Consider the following 17191-nt stretch of genomic DNA (forward strand, 5'->3'; position numbering starts at 1 on the left):
CCTCGCTCTGAAACATGGGTTGCCCTTTCTCAGGAGGAAACTTTGGGGGGAAGCGAGTGATCCTCCAGGGCTCCTTAATCTGCTTTTCATTGTGTCTCTTTCTCTCAGCCTGTCGCAGGCTTGTTATTTGCATGTATGTGTCCGTCTGTGGGATTTCTGGCATACACACACATTCAACAGCAGCTTGGCTTTGTGCTAGGCTTGACTTTGTGCCTCAGGCAGATCAGCTGAACTGATTCCATTACTTACAGACCCCCCTGAAAGAGATAGAAGAGCTCTGCCGCAGAGAAGGAAGGGAAAAGACAGATAGAAAGTACTAGAGGGCAGAGGGGAGATTGTAGGTAGAAACGCTGGGCATCTTGAAGAGATGTCACGCAGCTCCAAAAGAAAAGAGCAAAACAAGTGGAAGAAGGGGTCAGGAAATCAGGAGGAAGTAGGGCTATTTTGCGCCTCCCTAAGGTGTGGATCAGACCTTCAAAATCTGTTTGCAGCCTCCCACAGTAAGGAAGATACCGGACAGCAGAGCACATACACACGCTCAACAACAACAACAAACTCCTGGAGGCGTAGGCAGACTAGACGAGAATTGATCTCCTCTCCCACAAGGAGATGCTTGCGAGGGGGGAAGAGAGAGGATGGAAAGCAAGACGGAGGGATGTAGACGAATTGTTTTTGCCCATGTGTGCTTTTCAGGCCTGCAGGCCCCTCATCCCTCTCACTCTGCATCTCCCAACGGCACGTTCCTCTTTATCTGCCCAGCTCTCCCTCCATCAATTTCCATCTGCCGGCCCACTTCCTGTAGGGTCTCTCCCCTCTCCTTTGCCACTGCACCCTCACTGCTGCTTCTGCGTGCGGGTGTCTCACTAGAAATTATTACACAAACATGAAAATATCAGTTTAGACAGATTTAAAGGAGGGGTTTTAATCTTATCAAAGCCATCCAGTGTTATTGTTCTGCATTAAGCCTTTAAAATCCCAAACATTAGATTATTTCAACTGGATTTTATTGAAACATACTATACCACTTGGAAGATCTGGTTTCAATAAGCAATTTAACTTAATTAACTCTAATTTCCAGCTCTATTGAAATGGTCTATTTGGTCTGCTTGCTTGAACTAATTCAAGTGACAGCTATAGCTCCAATTTAATTCAGAAATGGAGGGAAAAAATAATTGTTTTTGTTCACTGTAACTACAGTGTCAGTTTCCTTTCCATTCTTAACCATCCGCTGAGTTTTCTCTGCCCCGCCTGCGCCCCCCCCGTGCCCCCCCGGTCTGTCGTTCTCTCCGCAGGCATGTTGTGACAGGGTGTACTACAGTGTTATACAGGGTTCTACTCACCAAGTGCATATTATCCTGTAAGGCTTAATACCCAGGTTGGAACAAAGGGCAGGCTAGAAAATTACAGCCTGCGCTGCCTAGCACTCAACACAACGGTCTGACTCGCATAACTACATCTGCATGTGAACTTTAACATGTGCACTCTCATTTGTACGTGATGTGGACATGTTTGGACATTTTTATATCCTATTGTCAATGTTAATGGCATTTGATACTAGTTCAGGTGTATTTTACCTTGTTGTGGACGTTGCAGAAGATTATTTACTACTGCTTTTTGACAATGAAGGAGAACAGAAAAAATATTAATGATATGGTGAACGCTGTTTTAAACCTCAACTAAAGTATTCAAAGACACATTTTAGGACATTTTTATATTTTGTCTGAATATAGTTATCGGGATACACAATTATTCTTCTACAAAAGCAAATGTCAAAGCAACAAGTACAAGAGCTGGTGGGGTGTGGTGCTAATATTTGCATAGATGTTTTGCATAGCAATGTTAGGACCAAAGACAGGAAATAGGATGTTGAAATGTGGGAAACTATATGTTGGGCAGTAGTCAGAGTTTATGGACTGACTGGACAGTTTAATCTGCATTTTCGCTCGTACATCTTTGTATGGAATAGTTTTTGCACACAATCCTGAAAGTTTAAGAGCTTTTGCCAACACCATGGCATTCCCGATTTAGTAGACTAATCGATGCAGAGTCGATAACAGCCCTAAAAATATGTGTATCAATATCTGGAATACACTCTATAGTAAAAGTAACACTTGTACTGCACATTGAGTTAAGCTGTATGCATAAGAGTTTGAGATTAGTTCATTTCACCGTCTAGAGAAAACACACCGATTTCAATAACACAATGATCATTTTCAACATAAAATATTCGTACTTTCTTTAATTACATTTTTATTTTTATTTTATTTATCATTTATTTATACTGGGGAAACCAAATCCTCTCCTTTTCATTGGTACCCTTTCAAATAAATCAAAGAAACACACGATATCCCGCTAACGTCCAAATAAAACACCCAATAAAACAATCAATACTATGAACTAATTCCTAAAAACTTATTTGCATTGTGGGTAAACTCTAACTAGTGCTTGGAATTCATTAAAAGGCATAAATGTAATAGTTTTCCACTGATTGCCATGTAGCATATAGAGTATAATTTACAGTGGTGGATTCTGCTGCATCCTTCTCCTGTAATGAGCTGAATGAAGGTTTTAAGATTGTTACTATAGAATGCATATATATAATATCACCATAATCCAGCAGTGGGAGAAATGTGGCCTCGATATACTGTTTTTTACAAGAGGAAAACACTTTTTATTTGTAAAGAAGAATGTCAATCTGGCTTTAAGATTATTCGTCAGCTCTTGTGTGTGTTGTTGAAGGAGAGTTTATCATGGATCCAGATGCCCAAGTATTTGTAATGTACTTGTTCAATCATATTGAGCAAAAGAATAGATACATTTTTTTTGTGTTACTTGAGCGCCTTTTGGAGAACAACATGCATTAGTTTTACCTTAATTCATTAACAATTTTACATCAACACAGTTTTGTTGAATGGAATGAAAATCCACTTGGATATTTTGAATCACTTGTGCAGCCCGAGTATATAAGTGCATCATCTGCATACAAGTGGAGGCTACTATGTTTTAGATTATGTCCAATTGAGTTTATATAAATTGTAAATAGTACTATGGACCCTTGGTGTTATGTGATTATTTTCTTATTAACTATTAACTTATTGAAGCCAACATCTGTATCTAGTTTTGATACTGGTTATAGTATTAGTATCTGTTTTTTTTACACTTTTGATGTCGCTGCTTCCTTCACTGTTTACAACCTGTGTATTGCCCTGTATACCAGGCATCAACATTGTAAAAAGTCACTGAAACATCGTGTACAGGCCCAAACAGTCGTCTGCAAATGTCAACAACAAATTCATTGTGCACTGTCAGATAACCCTTTAGGGTCAGAGATAACAAAAAGATTCAGCGAAGCAGAAAGAGTCAAACACAGAAATACACTTCCCGGGTCCTTTACCCCTCTATTAAGCTCTCGTCTGCCCCTTTTACTGGCACAAGGATAAATCAGAGGAAGCCACAGCACCACTGATGTGAATTGAAAATGACACTAATCTGCTGTTTTCATAACACACACATACATCAATTATTAACTCCTACAGTAGCTCTCTTTCTCCTCCTCTGTCTTCTTCCATTGTGTGTAAGTGTCTGAACGAATGGTGAAAAGTGTATTAAAAGCTTCTATGTGTTCTGTTAAGTGCAGTGCTCGGGCTCTTCTGAAGAAATAGCATACTGTATGTTCAGCTCTGCATTTGTGCTCTCTGGAAATTGGTGTAACTATCTACAATTCCTCAGGTGGGCCTTATAGAGATAAATATAGAGCTTGATATACTCTAGACAGTGCACATCTAGTATGCCTCACTTGACAGCAGTTTTCACACGAAATATACTGTTTACCAAAGGACAGAATTGCAAAAAGAGCTTTTTTATTATCATCATGAAGTATGGAGCCTCAGAGAATACATTACTCAATAAAACTTAAACAATAGCTGTGTATTTTTAGGTTTTACTTTACAGCAAAAGTATAAACCCACAATAAATCTTCACAACATGAACACGAGTGGTGCATTTCAAATTCCAGGAAGGATTGGAATCATCGTGACTCTCTCGCTCACACACATGCAAATAACCCTGGGAACAACACATGATGCAAATACCACTTTGTTAACCAAATATAGTGATTAATATGATATTTCCCCTCTTCTTTTTGTCTGTCCTCAGGTAACCGTTTCTTCCTGACCTCATATGGTGCTCTGTATATCTCAGAAGTGCAAAAGGAAGATGCTCTGTCAACCTACCGCTGCATCACAAAGCACAAGTACAGCGGAGAGACCCGTCAGAGCAATGGAGCCAGACTCTCTGTTATGGGTAAGGGACAATGCATGTTGAACTCTGTACAGTACCAATGGCTTTCAAATGATCAACTACGTACTACTGACTAGGCCAAATGTAGGACAAAACAAGGGAAAATTTAGGACTAAACAGACTAAATTATATTTCATTACCTATAGATACAGTTGATATCCGAGGGAACACCCACTAATGGGCCTCTGTGGCGGAAGCAATCCATTCATTTAAATGGAGAACAGCAGTTCCGTCACCCACTGTTCAAGAACTATATGTATATATATATATATATATATATATATATATATATATATATATATATGGCGAATACAGACCAGAAGTCAACATGGAATGAATTAAAGGCGCAATGGACGATTTTTTGGCGATTTGAGCACTCAGGCGGAAGTGCGCATGCGCACTCCCCCGTGCGGACTGATACAACACACACGTGCGTTTGTTTATTAGCGCAACGAAGCGCATCGCATCTCTCGTCTCCCGTAGATTTCTGTCCACTTCTGCGTCAGCTCGAACTGTCTTTCTCCGTCTTCATTTTGTCCCGTACACTGAGGGAACTATATTATGATAGATCAATGCGCTTAGACACGCGGAAACGTGGGGACGAGCCTGACGCGGCTGCAGGTGAGCGGTAGGTGCGTTTTATGATTGATACGTGACAGGACAAATGATTTATCCACGCCACGAGGAAATATGATAAAAAATTTGCTGAAAAAAATCGTCCATACCACCTTTAAGTTGTCCAATGTCCCAAATTTGTATAGTTATCCAAAAATGGCATATTTACCGCGCAGCTGCGGGGTAAATGCCGCCTGGTGTAGTTTTACACAAACAGAATCACATATGAGTACAAACACCATGTCAACAACCTCCATTAACCCTCAATTGTGACTCGACTTGAATAAGTTGTGCTTAAAATACACATAATTTGTCAAGAAACATATTAGGAGAGCGAAAAGTTGCATTTCCTATTGAATAAACTGAGAGCTTCCCCCAAACCCACCCACGCCCCCAAATATGACTGTATAAAGCTTATTTTAGCATCTAATAAGTTATTATTACAATATAACATACTGTAAATTTCTTTCAGACCCTACGGAGTCCACCCCAACCGTGCTTGACAACTTCCAATCTGGAGAGGTGCAAATTGGGCACAGTGTCGAGCTCCCCTGCATCGCATCCGGATATCCAAACCCCACCATAAGATGGCTGAAAGATGGACGGCCATTACCGGCTGATTCCCGCTGGACTCGGCGCACCACAGGCCTCACCATTTCGGACTTGCGGCTAGAAGACAGTGGCAACTACATCTGTGAGGTCACCAACAGTTTTGGCTCCAAAGAGGTGACGGGTCATCTCAATGTTATAGGTGAGTAGTTACCTACGGCAACAAGAGAGAATGTGACCGACATCATGGGAAGTTTGTCAGAATGGAGACTTAAACCATCCCTGCTGTCATAGGGCTGAAAGACTTTAGTCGATCAATCAGTCAATGGACTCTTAGTCGACCAACATTTTTATTTGTTGAATATTTATTTTATTGGGATTATAAAGGATAAAATGCACAGCAGCACAAAGGAGAAGATATGGAATGAATATGGAGTTTGTGGAGTGAATCATGAGTTTAGCCTTGCTTTTTACATGTGAAGACACTGTTTCCTAGAACTTCTCTGTATGCATAAATATTGTTGCGTCTTGTAAGTATATTTTGGGTTTAGATGTACGGTCAGATCGTGGAGACACTGAATAGTTTTGAGAGCTTGCAACACACCACCTTTAGTCGACCCAAGGGCATGTCTTTAGTCGACCAACAATTTATTTAGTACAGGGCCATTTATCAATCCATTAAACTTAATAGAAATGGTTTTGAATTCAATAATAAAGGCAAAAAACATATCTGTAGTTATAATTATACCTCTAACGGCACAGGCCTAGACAGTGTAGACATTTTTCTACACTGTGCTAGCTGTGGCCTCTCCTCACAAAAAAACTCACTTAACTGTCATCTCTGTTGAACATGAGCTTGATCTCCAAGGACAGATTGTGTCAAATAGTGCCAAGGTGTTTCTAAAGTGATTGTGCCGAACGCTGGACATGCAACTGAGCCAGTGTTTTCGCAGAGAGCATGAACAAAACCAGGGACAGATGCAAAGAGTCATTCATAATAGTAAGAGGTGATAGAAGAGACATTTTAACTGGGATGGGTTGACAGGGCGGAGAGAGACTGTCCAGTGGCACAAACATCATCTAACTGACAGGGAAAGTGAAATACAGTATTACAGCACATACACTTCATTCATTGTACTGACAGACTCACGCTCACTATAGAAACACACACAGCACACAGACATTCAGCAGCCTCCAGCACTTAACACCAGCTGCTTTATTGCTTACTGACATTTGCTACCCTTTCTGTCTTTCTTGTCTGGGTTTTCTTCTGCACATACCAAACCAGATATCTTTACAAACAAGAAATAACGGCTCACTGTATCATGAAATGTAGTCTTTATTTTTTTTTTTTACTTACTAGGCTCAAAGAACCAAGCATCAAATTACTCAACAGGAAATGTCTTTTTACCCTGTTTTTAAACTGCTTTCACTGTTTTTTGTCTGTCTGTAGAGCCACTGCGGGTCACCTTGTCTCCCAAGAACCTGAAGACAGGGATTAGCAGCACAGTGATCCTCTCTTGTGCTGTGCAGGGTTCGCCCCACTACACTGTATGGTGGTACAGAAACACAGAACCCGTCCTGCCTGATCAGCACTTTTCTATTCAGGGGGTTCACAATGAGACCCTTTTCATTTCTGCTGCTCAGAAAAGACATTCAGGCGCATATCAGTGTTTTGCTACCCGCAAGGGCCAAACTGCCCAGGACTTTTCTATTATTCTTCTGGAAGGTGAGGCCATACACAAGGAAAGGACATGCATGGTGTAACTGGGCAATATGTAACTGTCATTTTTGCCCCACTAGATGGTACCCCACGCATTCTTGCCTCCTTCAGTGAGCGGGTGGTCGTCCCAGGTGAACCCTTCTCCTTAATGTGCACTGCCAAAGGAGCCCCTCCCCCGACCATTACCTGGACTCTGGACGATGAACCAGTGGCCCGGGACATGCTGAGGGTGCGGGCCAGCCAGTATACTCTGTCCGATGGCAGCACCGTGAGCCACGTCAACGTCAGTAACCCGCAGATCCGCGATGGAGGAGTGTATCGGTGCGCCGCACGAAACTCGGCTGGTAGTGCCGAGTACCAAGCGCGCATAAACGTAAGAGGTGCCTGTCTACTTTTCAATATCAGTAATATAAAGGCTTGTTAGAGCCGGACCCCTACCCTCACCCAAACCCTGTCCCATGCCTTTCTACTATGTTCTCATGCCTATCGTTTGTTTATTCTTTTTTTCTTTCACTCTACCTGTAATCAGCTTTTCAGCAGATTTTACTGTGTTAATGCTGTGTCTTTAATGCAGGATTTAGAAAACAATCTTGTGTAGAGAATACATTTGTTATGATATTTGCGCTGATTTTATTCAACTTAGTCTAGTTACTATTTTATAATAATTTAGTGAGTGACCAAGTTTCTGGGTGAGTTATATATCAAAGACATTAACACGTCTTAGTGTTTTTAATTATTATACTCCTTTGTCTGTGCCATTAGATGATTAGTTAAAAAAAAAAAAAACTCCAAATTCTATTAAACTTCACAAGCTTTGAAGAAAAACACTCAATCAGTCAATAGTTTATGGAAAAGCCAAGAAGGAAAACTATCCAGAAAAGGGGCAGTAGGCCAGAACAGACTGAATGATGAATGAGAATTGAACCAGTGTGCTAAAGTCCACCGTGGTCAAGTGCCATTGTGTGTCTGGAGGCTGATGGTGAGCCCTGGTGACAGGACTGGTGATGTCAGTGTCAGCGGGGATGACAAGGATGAAGAGTGACACCTCTCTCTGTTTATCGCTTCTATCTATCGTACACTCATACTTGGCTCTGAGCAGACATGCCAAATGATAGATGGACTGAGCTCTATTGCCACAGAGCTTTGGCCTCACATGTAACAAACTGGCACAAAAATGGGCAGGTTTTCGGACACTCATTGTTACACGAGATAAAGCTGATTCACACCATAGCAAACTGATCCTCTCTCTCTGAAATGTGATCTGCGCCTTGTGTTGTGTAAATGCACAGGTATTCCTTGTTTAATGGACGCATACTATGTTGGAGTTGGGGGCGGGGGGTCTGTCTGACGGAGCTGCTGAATAATACATCTTTGACTTGTCGGAGCTGTGACTTCAAAGCTTGGCTCACTCTGAGAAAAGAAAGGAGACTGTGAGAAGTAAAGGTAAAAGGGAGATTGGCATACTGTAGAGAAGGTCAAAGGAAAAGTCACAAGTCATCTCCAAGTGTCTTTAAACACTGTGAAAGCCATCTTTAGTTCATCTGACATTCTTCTTCCTTGTTAAAGTTAATCCATACTTTTTTTTTTTATCCCTGGTGCAGTAAATTGCTTCTCTGCATTTGACCCGTCCCTCAGTTCCGCAGGGGCAACCTGTCAGGGGCAGCGGGCGGCGGGCGGCTGCTGTACACTGCCCGGGACCCCAGCTCCAGATCCCGACAGCCTTGGTCAGGACCACCTAGCTGGAGGATTGCTTATGTTCAAATATGTAGTAATTTTGACACTACTCTATAACAAAGACAGAGTTTGTTTGATGTATTAATTCGCCTCAGAAATACACATTCATGTAGCTTTGTATAAATACAATATACATGCACGTGGAGAGTTACTTGATGGGAAGATTGTTTGGATCTCTTCTCTCTGAAATTAGAACATTTTTCTTTATGTTTTTCTATACCTCTTCCACTTCCTAACCCCTCCTAAATCCCTCCCTAATATTCGTTACATTTCCAAACAGTGTGTTTAACAATAATCACTAATGTTATTCTCCTCTTCTCCTTTCTTTGACCATTCCTCTCTTCTCCTACTGTGTCTATTTTGTGTCTCTTTTCTTTACCAGGACCTCCAAGGATTCGGCCTATGAAGAACATCACAGCTGTAGCTGGAAGAAACACTTTTATAAATTGTAGAGTGATTGGTTATCCTTATTACTCAATCAACTGGTATAAGGAGGGACTTCTTCTGCCTGACAACCATCGCCAGGTAGGCCTACAGTATGGCGCTATATATGTGACGGACAAAACTTGTAGTTATTGAACTGACTAAACACTGAATAGCTTTATTGCACATTTTTATGATGGTTGTTGCAAAAAATCTGTCTAGGTGGTGTTTGAAAATGGGACGCTCAAATTAAGTGATGTTCAAAAAGGAATGGATGAAGGGGCATATGTATGCAGCGTGCTTATCCAGCCTCAGCTGTTCATCACACAGACCGTGTATGTGACAGTCAAAGGTATGTCTTACAAAAAGCCCAGAGACAGATTGTAACATAATTAACAAAGGTTTTACTCACTGTATTGTAATAATTGTAGTCTTCCACATCCACTGAATTATTGCATTGGTACACTTCGTCATGGAACTGTAATTCATTTAATTTGGATCAAATTGGGACCAAATCCTTTGTGGATTGCAACGATCAGCATGGGGCGTTTTAGTCAACTTGGTCAATCAGTCAATCTTAGAGTAAAAGTATTAAAAGCGCGGTGTTCTATTGATAAACAAACGTATAAAACAGTGATTGCAATGCACTAAGTGAGAAATAAAGGAGGTAAAACAGAGAGCGAGAGAGAGAAAGAGAGAGAGAGACAGAGAGAGAGTAGAAAAGTTGTATGTATTGCCTCTAATAACCCCTGATTAAGGGGCGGAGCAGCCCAGTGTGCTCTTTCAAACACTCAGCAATTACGTAGAGCACAAGTGCTGTTATATAAAATGTGTGCGTGTGTTATACTCAGCATGTATTGAATTGAGTGTGTATCACATTTTACTATATATAATGTCAGCTTGTCCTGGTCCATGTAGTAATGCTGACATTTGCCACAATGATTGAATTTTGGGGATGTTTTATTAGATGTTCATGCACACTTGCCCATGTCTACATGTTTTGTTTCGCTAAATCATTGTATTTGTGTGAATGTTGTGTTGCCTTTTGGATTTTATTGGAGGAATTTAAACAAGGCCCAAATTAAATACCCCAGATGTCTCAGCTTTAAACCCCCCCGCAGCATCACCCCCACTCGTACCCCACTGCAACCCGGCACCATCACCTCCACCGGTCTCCATGGCAACTCTTCTTCCCCCTGCGGATGGGGCTCTAATTAGAGCAGCTATTATGGGCTGGCTTTCGCAGGGCATGGTAGGATGGCGTGGCGGGGTTGGCAGGGGGCAGAGGAGGCTGCCAAGTGGGTAGTGGGCAAGGCCAGAATGTAGATCTTTCCGCACTTTAGGAGTCCAGACTTTGGTGGAAGACTTGAAAGAGATCACCTCCAGGAAGACCAACAAATGCAAGGCTGGTTTACCTTTCAGTCAGACAAAGATGGCTCTAGCTGTTTTTCTTTCCCTCCGGCTTTATAGCACTGCTCTGCTATTTTCACTTACTCTGACACCTGATATCCTTTGACTGTCCTTTGACTGTGTATTTTCAAAAGTCTCCACTTCTCTTTCCAATCCCCGCATGCCATTTCTTTCTTTCTTCCCTTCTTTATACATAAAAGCCACTCTTAAATGTGGATACGTGTATTCACTTTACTTCTTTGATAATCTACATGGCCCATTATCTGTATATTGGGTTTTAACTTTGTTTTTGTCATGTTTTTAGTTATTACAATATTATAGAAAAAAAAACACACATCAATTTGAAATGATAAATGTCAAGTTTCACTGCATTCTGTGAGTCTGTCCAGCCCTCGATATTTGCCAACTGTCTTGACCCCCTCTCGCCCCCTTTCACACTACGACTGTCCTGTCAAATAAAGAATTTGGCCAAAAAATATTCCTAAAAATAAAAATCCTTAATGAATCTTATAATTTGAGAAAGTTGTCTTTGTCAGAAGAAATAATGATGCGTGTTCCGAGTGCTCTATTTACCTTTGTTTGCCAATATCTCACAGTTCCACCACTGATCCAGCCATTTGACTTCCCTCCGACCTCCATTGGTAAACTGATGTACATTGCCTGCGTGGTGGCGTCCGGAGACATGCCCATACGAATCACGTGGAGAAAGGATGGACAGGAAATTGTTCCCTCTTCTGGCATCACTATTGACACCAAGGAGTTCATGAGTTCTCTCCAGATTTCCAAAGTGTCCCTTAAACACAATGGCAACTACACCTGCATCGCAAGTAACGATGCTGCTACTGTGAGCACGGAAAGGCAGCTCACAGTCACAGGTAAGAAAGGGCACAGGTTTGCTGTAAAAGCACCTCATGGAGAGCATATTTTTCACAGCACAAATACAATGCACATAAAGATTGCAGATGCAGTTTTCAAATGCTTTCAATATTAAATATGTACGTTTTAACCTGTAAGGCCATGTGCATTGACTGTGATTGAATAAACCCTCAGCACATCATTTTGTTGTAAAAGCTCTTCCTTTGCATTACTGAAAGCATTATGCGTCCTTCCCATCCTTTTCAAAGGCTGTTGTAGTTGTAATAGTAATGTTACCTTGAGATTTAAAATAGGCAGTAGCAATTAATTGACTTCATGAAAAATATGACATTTTACAACATTATTCATTGAAATGGTATTCAATAGAAATGCAAGTTCATCCTTTTTGTCATATTTTTAGTGCCCCCTCGATTTGTGGTGCAGCCAAACAACCAGGATGGAATCTATGGAAAAGCAGGCATCTTAAATTGTTCAGTGGATGGATATCCTCCTCCAAAGGTTATGTGGAAACATGCCAAAGGTGCACTAGGTATACATTTTTTTCCTTATTCTTATCCAAGTAATTTCTATAATATTACCTTTCACTATTGTCTCTTTCCTTTTCTGTCCCCAGCCGGTATAGGGAACCCACAACAGTACCACCCCGTGCCTCTGACGGGGCGTATCCAGCTCATGAGTAATGGATCTCTGCTTATCAGACATGTGCTTGAAGAAGACCGGGGCTTCTACCTCTGCCAGGCCTCCAATGGCGTGGGCTCAGACATCAGCAAGAGCATGGTCCTCACTGTCAAAAGTGAGTTCTACTAATGCATGTGAAATATTCTAATTCAACCAAGGACACAATACTCACTTTGGGCTAAATGATACTATAGAGCTTGGTTATTTACTAAGTCTTCCATGTTTTTGGCAGCAGTGCAAAGCGTCAATGGAGATACATTAGCCAAAATAACGCAATAAAGTCAACGAAACACAGATATACTGCTGGGTCACTGCGGTTAAAAACATGTATCACTCCATAATGTCACTTGAATGAACACTTTGGTTAATATTTAGCATGTATTTTGGGGAGGGAGCAGAGGTGAAGTTAACTGAAGCTCTGTTACTCTGAGCTTCGTTTTACAGGTGTCATGTCACGGAAAAGCATCAATATGTTGTTATTGTTGTCGTTGTTGTTTGGGCACAATAGTCCACGGGGATATAAATCTGAACTTTCTGTGTAATAGACTGAAACCCAACAACAGAACAATTGATCTTTTGACTCTTGGGATTTATCTGGTGACATTGAAACACTTGGAGCTTAATTATTATCTGTAATCAATGTCCTCACTTAGCCCTTTCTCACTGCATCACTCCCAGTAATGCACAGAGAACATGTGTTTCCGCCGTCATTTACATATACAGCCAGTCAGATTGTATGTGATTTACGCTAGCCTGAGCTCACAGCCCGTACAGGCGCGTCAATTTTGCATTCTATTATTCCACAACTTTATCCTACACAAACTGAATGGCTAGAAACAATGTATGTCTCTGAATACCATTATCCTATGTGTGCAAATAAGTGCCTGTAGATTTAACAAGCTACCGCACACTTTCTCGCTCTGTCTCGCTCCTCTCCCGTTATTGATTGAACTGTTCCTCTTTTCTGCTTCCCTCAATTCTGTCTGTTTTGCTCAGCGGAGATAGTGGAGAGGTTGGAAAGAGGGAGGGTGGAATGAATAAGTGATGAAACAAAACAGCAGAACCACCTCGGATCAATACTGTGTGCGCGTGTGTGCAATTGTGGGCGTGCGCGTGCAGAAGATTGAGTATGTAAGTGATTATGTCTATAGAGTGTACACGAATGGCGAGGGTCTATTGTCGTGCCTCTTCATTCACCTAACGCTCACCGTTAACTATTGGAGAATGCGAGAGAAGATCTATTGACTTTCCCTCATTGACCATAGCTCTTCATTACTCCACTACATCGAAACTTGGCCACTGCACACTCCACCTTTTAACTGCCAGCTGCTTTTCTTTACTGCCTTTAAAAGTTAGCGTCTCCTTTAATATGTTCTCTTTACTTTTTGTTTGTAGTACCGGCAATGATCACCAGTCATCCCAACACTACTATGGCCAAAAAGGGTCACATAAAGGAGCTGAACTGCACTGCCAGGGGAGAGTGGCCCATCATTATTCGCTGGGAGAGGGGTGACACGGTGATTGACCCGGACCGCAACCCCCGATATTCTATTACAACCAGCCCCAATGAGAAGACGGACGAGGTGCTGTCAACTCTCAGGGTAAGAAACATGTTCTGGAGTATTCTCTTAATGAAGCCGGACAGCAGTATCCATATCAGTCCTAACAAATAGATAGCTTTCGATTTTCCATTTTGCTTTTCTTTGTCGGGTTGTTTGAGCCGCATGTGTGGTGCAGATACACGTGTTCAGGTGCAAAAATGATGAATAGTGCTTTATATATTCTTTTTGTCAAATGAAAAGTTGTTGAAATGGCCTTTTGCGATATTGAATGTCGGCTGAATGTCTCCTTTTGACTTTTACGTAAAAACTCTCATATGCATTCCTCCAATTCACCAGCAGACATGAAACCAGGTCTTTTCTTCCCTCAGCTAAAGCCGGCAGAGCGTGAGGACTCTGTCTTTTTCTCTTGTCATGCTATCAATTCTTATGGAGAAGGACGAGGGCTCATTCAGCTAACTGTGCAAGGTAATTTGTCTGTGATGTGTATCTGTCTTTTTGCCAAAATGTTGTTTTTCTACGACTTCAAACTCCCCCTTTGTCCTCCTTTGTTATACATCTGCAGAACCACCAGACCCTCCTGAATTAGAGGTACGAGAAGTCAAAGATCGTAGCATGAACCTTCGCTGGACTCAGAGATTTGACGGAAACAGTCCTATTACTTCCTATGACATTGAGTACAAGAATAAAACAGGTGCATGTTTAAATTTGTGGGAAATGTGAAAAGGGCGTGTCAGTGGTCGCTAAGCCTTTTAATCAAACCTTATTTTCTGTGTCCGTCAGATACTTGGGAGCTAAAGCATGCGACTCGAAATATCTCTCCCACAAATAACCAAGCCAACATTGTGGATCTCCACCCGGCTTCTGTCTATAGTATTCGCATGTATTCATACAACACCATAGGCAAAAGCGAGGCTAGTAAAGAGCTCACCATTAGCACAGAGGAAGCACGTAAGTAACCTGAACAATCTTAATGACTTCATTCATTATAGAGCTTCTTGTTAATGCTAGAAATGTACCTAAAACACTACCAAAATGTGAAACTTGGCTTGTGTGGTCATGTACTTAATAGAACCTGATGGTCCCCCTATGGATGTGATGCTGCAGCCGGTGACCTCTCAGAGTATCAGAGTCACCTGGAAGGTTGAACTGCATTCTATTATTTACTTCAACGGTCATAAAGTCATTTTCTTATATAATCTTGTGTCATTTGTCAGGCTCCCAGAAAAGAGCTTCAGAATGGGGTGATTCGGGGTTACCAGATTGGTTACAGAGAGAACGGCCCAGGGAGCAATGGTCAGTACAGCATTGTGGAGATGAAGGCCACAGGGGACAGTGAGGTCTACACTCTGGATAACCTGAAGAAGTTCGCCCAGTATGGTGTGGTTGTCCAGGCTTTCAACAGAGCTGGCACGGGGCCCTCCAGCACCGAGATCAACGCAACAACACTGGAAGATGGTGAGAAAGAGACACAGTTTGGTATAGAATTTACTGCAAGAATAAAACTACTAACGGTATAGAACCATGGCTTATGACAATCTGGTCATTCACTTTTAGCAAGTGTGAAACAAAATGAAGAACTCCCTTTTACTAAGAACCATGCAGACATTTCAGAGAAACGGCTAAATAAACCAAATGAAAACACCATTGTTTCTCTTGATTGCTGTTCAGCCTCATTTCAAATCACAAGGTCATTGCCAGAGGTGTTTTTACAACAGTGGCAAAAGGATATTGTGCCATAATTCCAATAGATTTAATTTTGATATTGTAATACTGCAAAATAAGACTTCTTAGAATGAGATTTATATTTTTTTTTTCCAGTGTTCAATGTTTTCTGCACCAAGATCACCCAAACAAGTGACGCGTTAACTATACAGCACAGTCCATCCTGTGAACAGTTGGTTTAGTCCCATTGGTCCAGAGCAGACCAAGCCCTCCAGTTTTCCTTGTGGCTGTAACCGTGGCGACAGTGATATTGATGGCCATTATGATAATAGTGATAACAACAAGCATACTAAAAATAATTATAATTAGCTTGTCTCTGTGTCTGCTTGCTTCCTGCTGTAATTATCCACAGCTGAGTGCATTTTCTCTCGACTCTCTCTTTTCATCTTTTTCTGCCCTTCCCTTGCTCCCCATGCTTTTAACACTCTTCCTGTCATCCTCCCTTCTTCCCCTGCCCATCTCTCACCCCTCCTTTCTGCAGTCCTGGTCCAAATCTGATGTTCACTATCTTTATATAATCAGGCCTGACATTTTCTGCATTCACCGTAGACACAGAACCACACAATTAACATCAATCAATTAATATGAGGGATTTTATTTGCGTGACTTATTTGGATGTAAGTGACCAGATGGCTGCTTATCTTTCTGCTCTCAGATGTGTTTGGCGTAGTCTTGCCATAGGATGTGTTTGTACTCTTTGTATTTTTCCCACACTGCAATAATCCTGTCCTAGTTTGCTTAATAGTTGGAAGCTGCATGCTCCTCTAGCTATTAAACCCCTTGTGTTTTAGGTGTTACTGTAAATTAAGGTCTGTTTTGTCTAATTACTTACTAAGCTCTATTCATGCACAGCCCTGTTGCATTTCTAATCCTCCTCTGTCTCCTCTCCCTTCCACCCACCTTCTCTGCCATCACCAGCTGCAGAGAAATTCCCTGGTGGACTTGGCCCGATCCAGCGCTTTCATTGCTCTCTCTTTGAGTTCACTCTCTTCCTCTCTTCCTGCCCAGCCACTTCTCACAAGTTGACTTCTGTTCAACCTCAACAGTGTGTGTTATTCACGCCTTAAAAGACTAATGGTCAGCAGTGGCTATAGAGGAGACACCTGGGTCATCTGGAACAGAGAAGGGATTGTCACTGCACAGATTTGGTGGTTTAGAGATGGCCCTATATAGATCAGGCTGGCCACAGGGCTTTTATCACTAGCCTGTTTAGTTAGCACATGTTTGATATTTAAATTAGATCCAGGCTTTCAGAGTGGTTTATATAGCCTATATTCTAACAATTACAGAAGATAGATTTATGGTACAGAAGAAGTAGTAAGAATTTACTAATTTGCAATAAAATGCACCAATACTGCCTGCTAAAAAAGACATGTGTTTACAACATTACTATATATAATTTGTTTGTATTTTCATTCATTTACAATCCTATCAGGGACAGAAGAGTCCTGTCCGGGGGAAGCATATTCATGTTTAGGAGCTACAAGCCTCTTTACATTAGCTCTGGTTCATGAGTTGTTACTATTCAAATAAAATACTTCACTTCCACAGTGCCCAGCCAGCCCCCTCAGAATGTGCGGGCCATATCAGTTACCTCTGA

The 17191-nt window shown here is 41.5% G+C and overlaps 1 protein-coding gene across 5 annotated transcripts in view; it reads left to right on the top strand.

Annotated features, from left to right (window-relative positions):
* The window catches only part of LOC140377798 (cell adhesion molecule DSCAML1-like), an 82699-nt gene that overhangs the window by 51529 nt on the left and 13979 nt on the right, over positions 1 to 17191 (top strand). For 3 of the 5 annotated variants that reach the window (XM_072463378.1, XM_072463385.1, XM_072463394.1), the window contains exons 4-19: positions 4156 to 4302; positions 5387 to 5665; positions 6917 to 7192; positions 7267 to 7566; positions 9303 to 9445; positions 9566 to 9695; positions 11350 to 11628; positions 12030 to 12158; positions 12243 to 12422; positions 13703 to 13908; positions 14238 to 14334; positions 14432 to 14560; positions 14650 to 14817; positions 14939 to 15009; positions 15084 to 15324; positions 17143 to 17191. The exon at positions 17143 to 17191 is cut by the window's right edge. In XM_072463378.1, coding sequence (XP_072319479.1) covers positions 4156 to 4302; positions 5387 to 5665; positions 6917 to 7192; positions 7267 to 7566; positions 9303 to 9445; positions 9566 to 9695; positions 11350 to 11628; positions 12030 to 12158; positions 12243 to 12422; positions 13703 to 13908; positions 14238 to 14334; positions 14432 to 14560; positions 14650 to 14817; positions 14939 to 15009; positions 15084 to 15324; positions 17143 to 17191 — 2824 coding nt within the window. Of the gene's footprint in view, positions 1 to 4155; positions 4303 to 5386; positions 5666 to 6916; positions 7193 to 7266; positions 7567 to 9302; positions 9446 to 9565; positions 9696 to 11349; positions 11629 to 12029; positions 12423 to 13702; positions 13909 to 14237; positions 14335 to 14431; positions 14561 to 14649; positions 14818 to 14938; positions 15010 to 15083; positions 15325 to 17142 lie in introns of those variants that run through there. The other 2 variants (XM_072463370.1, XR_011930130.1) reach the window with 2 other exon arrangements.

Source organism: Eucyclogobius newberryi, unplaced genomic scaffold (assembly GCF_026437365.1).
Source record: "Eucyclogobius newberryi isolate DKJ021-1_F unplaced genomic scaffold, fEucNew1.0.hap1 SCAF_10, whole genome shotgun sequence".
Classification (NCBI taxonomy): domain Eukaryota; kingdom Metazoa; phylum Chordata; class Actinopteri; order Gobiiformes; family Gobiidae; genus Eucyclogobius; species Eucyclogobius newberryi.